This window comes from Miscanthus floridulus, chromosome 5 (assembly GCF_019320115.1).
Source record: "Miscanthus floridulus cultivar M001 chromosome 5, ASM1932011v1, whole genome shotgun sequence".
Lineage (NCBI taxonomy): Eukaryota > Viridiplantae > Streptophyta > Magnoliopsida > Poales > Poaceae > Miscanthus > Miscanthus floridulus.
In genome coordinates, this window is record NC_089584.1 from 133683471 (window position 1) to 133686314 (window position 2844).

Consider the following 2844-nt stretch of genomic DNA (forward strand, 5'->3'; position numbering starts at 1 on the left):
GGAGCTTCCCATGGCTCATACCACCAAGGTAACGTTACCGACCCTCGCTTTCGTTTCGATTAAACTATATGCTAAATCCATACATCCAAACATTGCATATGCAAATCCTTGCAACTCAACGCTTCGTGTCGCGTCACGAAGCGGCAGCCGCCTCATTCAATATGAGTGACGCCTGACCGGGGTTCGAAGGCCGGCCCACGAAGGACTCAAGGCCGCCTCGTGTCAAATAGAGCCAGGGGAGGAAAACCGAAATGTGCCCCAGCGGCCTCGCCCGACCCTGTTCAGAAGCGAACAGGGACATTTCGACCTTTCTCGTTCGATTCTAACCTCGAGCCAGACCCACAGAATCTTCGTCGAGGAGAGGCCAACGGGCCACCTGAGCTCAGCGAACGACTCGGGCATCTGCCGAGAGGCGGGTTAAGAAGTAGTGGAATGCCGCATGAGGGCTCTGCCGACCCCATCAGCAAATGATGGATCCAGATTCCACACGAACATACCCATTAGCAAGCTCATTGAGAGCGACACTCGAACCATCGAGGCAAGTGTTGTCAACTCAGCCCCTCTGGTCATGAAAACCGAGGATGGGGTAGCGCGCGAAAACACGGCCGACCCCTAGCAGACCCTAAAGGGCTTGGGGGTTCGAGCCGCTCGATCCAAGATCGAGAGACCAAGGTTCGAAGGCTGACCAGCGAAGGGTCCGGGGCCGCCTCGCCTCAAACAAAAGCTAGGGGAGAAAACACAGATGAACCTCAACGGCCTTTGCCCGACCCGCATTAAGGCAAATAGGGTCATCTCAACCTTCTTGTTCAATCCAGCCTCTAGCTGAGCCCATAGAAACCCCATTGAGGGGGAATCTGTTGGAAGGTAGGCCAAGGAGTAATGGAACGCCACCCGAGGTCTTCACCGACCCTGCCACGAAGAAAATGGGATCGGATTCCGTCTAAACATCCCCGTTACCGATCTCATAAAGCACATCACTCGAGCCATCGAGGCAAGAGATGTTGCCTTAACCCCTTCGGTTGCGAAAAACTATTGATGGGACAACGATCATGAACGAACCAGCCCTTAACCAAATCCCCACCACGCACGGGGGCTCAGGGAAGGTTGGACCAGTGATAAGACCGAACGCATGGTCACAAAGCGATCATCAAAGTCCTAGGTAAGGGGTACGAGTAAATACAAACATAAGTTCGCCTCCCTTGCTCCGGTCTCCAGTAACATCTGACCCTAGCAACCGCAAGGGATCGGATCTCACTCAGGGGCTGATAAAGGTATGGGTACCTCCTTTCTTTTTTCAAAAAAACATTACATTAGACCTCCTCTTCGCATCAAGACTGATGGCAAGGTTTGGGGGAACAGACTAGTAAGACCGCAAAAAGCCCACGCCCAGACAGCTATGGTAATTTTGGTCACCAGCATAATCAAAATTTCCCCTAAAAACCTCACACCCTACGGTCTTAACAAACGGAAGGGTCGATTGTCTAAATCTTTTTTCATCGCAAAAAGAGAAGAAGGTAAGATCAAACAAACGAAACGAAAATTACGAAACCGTTTCCAGGACACAAAAGTACTGACACTTGTTCACATATTACAAATAAGTGTTTATCAAGCTAACTACTTCCGCGAAGGGAGAACCTCTTATTTCAGCTTGTCCGCCAGGTTCCGCACGAGGGGAGTCACTACCTTTTCCATCTTGTCCAGCTCATCGTCATCATAGACAGGCGTGAAGCCATGACTCATTACCTCTAGGTTAATCTCCCGATCATAATGGGAACAGGCGACAGCAAAGGCTTGGGTGATCCCAGCGTGAAAGGCGTCCTCCTCAAGTTGGCCTACCCGTGCCGTGATTCCTGCGACACGAGCTGCAAGCGAGCTAGATCCTTCTGGTTGCGCCACCCTTAGGGCATCGGTGACCACTCCGACAGCGGCTTGCAGAAGGTCATGCTCGTCGCTCTCGAGCTGGAGGATCCCTCGCACTTCGCTAAGCTCCTTCTCCAGCCTGGCAACAACGCTCTCAACGTCCAACCTTCGATTCACCGCGACTCCAAGATCCGCCTGGAGGGAGTCGGCCACCCCACACGCCTCGTCATGCTCCCGGATGGCCCGGTCGCAATCCTCACGGGCTGCACCATGCTCTGAGCGAAGTCTTTCCTCAGTCTGGCATAGCTCATCCCGCTCCTCGCGCAACCGGGTGATCGTCTCGGTGTCCCGGTCTGCCCTCTGCTGCAATGCCGCGGACCTCTCCTCAGCCTTCAGCTTGAGGTCTCGCTCTATCTCTAGCTCTGCCAGGAGCTCGCCAGCCCGCTCACTGGCCATGGTGTCCTTCTGTAGCAGCTTGTCCCGCTCCTTTTGAAGCCTGGCGACATCCTCCTCATCCAGCTTCACCCTCGCCGACAGGTCCTTAAACATCCCATGAGCCTCCTCCGCGTCCCGATGCGCCTCAGCCTCTCGCTGCTGGGTGGTAGCGAGTTGCGCGCCCACATCTCCTCATAGCCTGGCCTCCTCGGTAAGGCGGCCCCTTTCCGCCTTTTGCTCATGAAGGAACTGGGACTTGTCCTAGGTACGAGCAATAATATTCTGAAAAGAGGATAGGAATTAGAAGACATGAAAGCACAGAAATGTGTGAAGAAAGAAGAAAACAAGCAAGAAGATCAAGCATATACCCGGCTAGAAGGAACGAGGATTTCACGCAAGGCACCACTAGCCTCATTCAAGGCATTCAACGTAGCCGAGAACCCGATGTCCAGATTTTTCTGCTCCAGGCTCTCAGCAGCATCGTCGAGCGAGAACAGAACCGATGTTGGGTCCTCGGCGGCCATCCACTAGACCGGCAGCTCATCCCGT

The 2844-nt window shown here is 53.7% G+C and overlaps 1 protein-coding gene across 1 annotated transcript; it reads right to left on the minus strand.

The window, feature by feature from the left end:
• Nucleotides 1–1638: 1638 nt before the first annotated feature.
• On the minus strand, nucleotides 1639–2409 carry LOC136455390 (uncharacterized). Its single transcript, XM_066455433.1, has one exon. It carries the CDS (start codon nucleotides 2407–2409, stop codon nucleotides 1639–1641), a length of 771 nt encoding a protein of 256 aa, XP_066311530.1.
• Nucleotides 2410–2844: the final 435 nt, after the last annotated feature.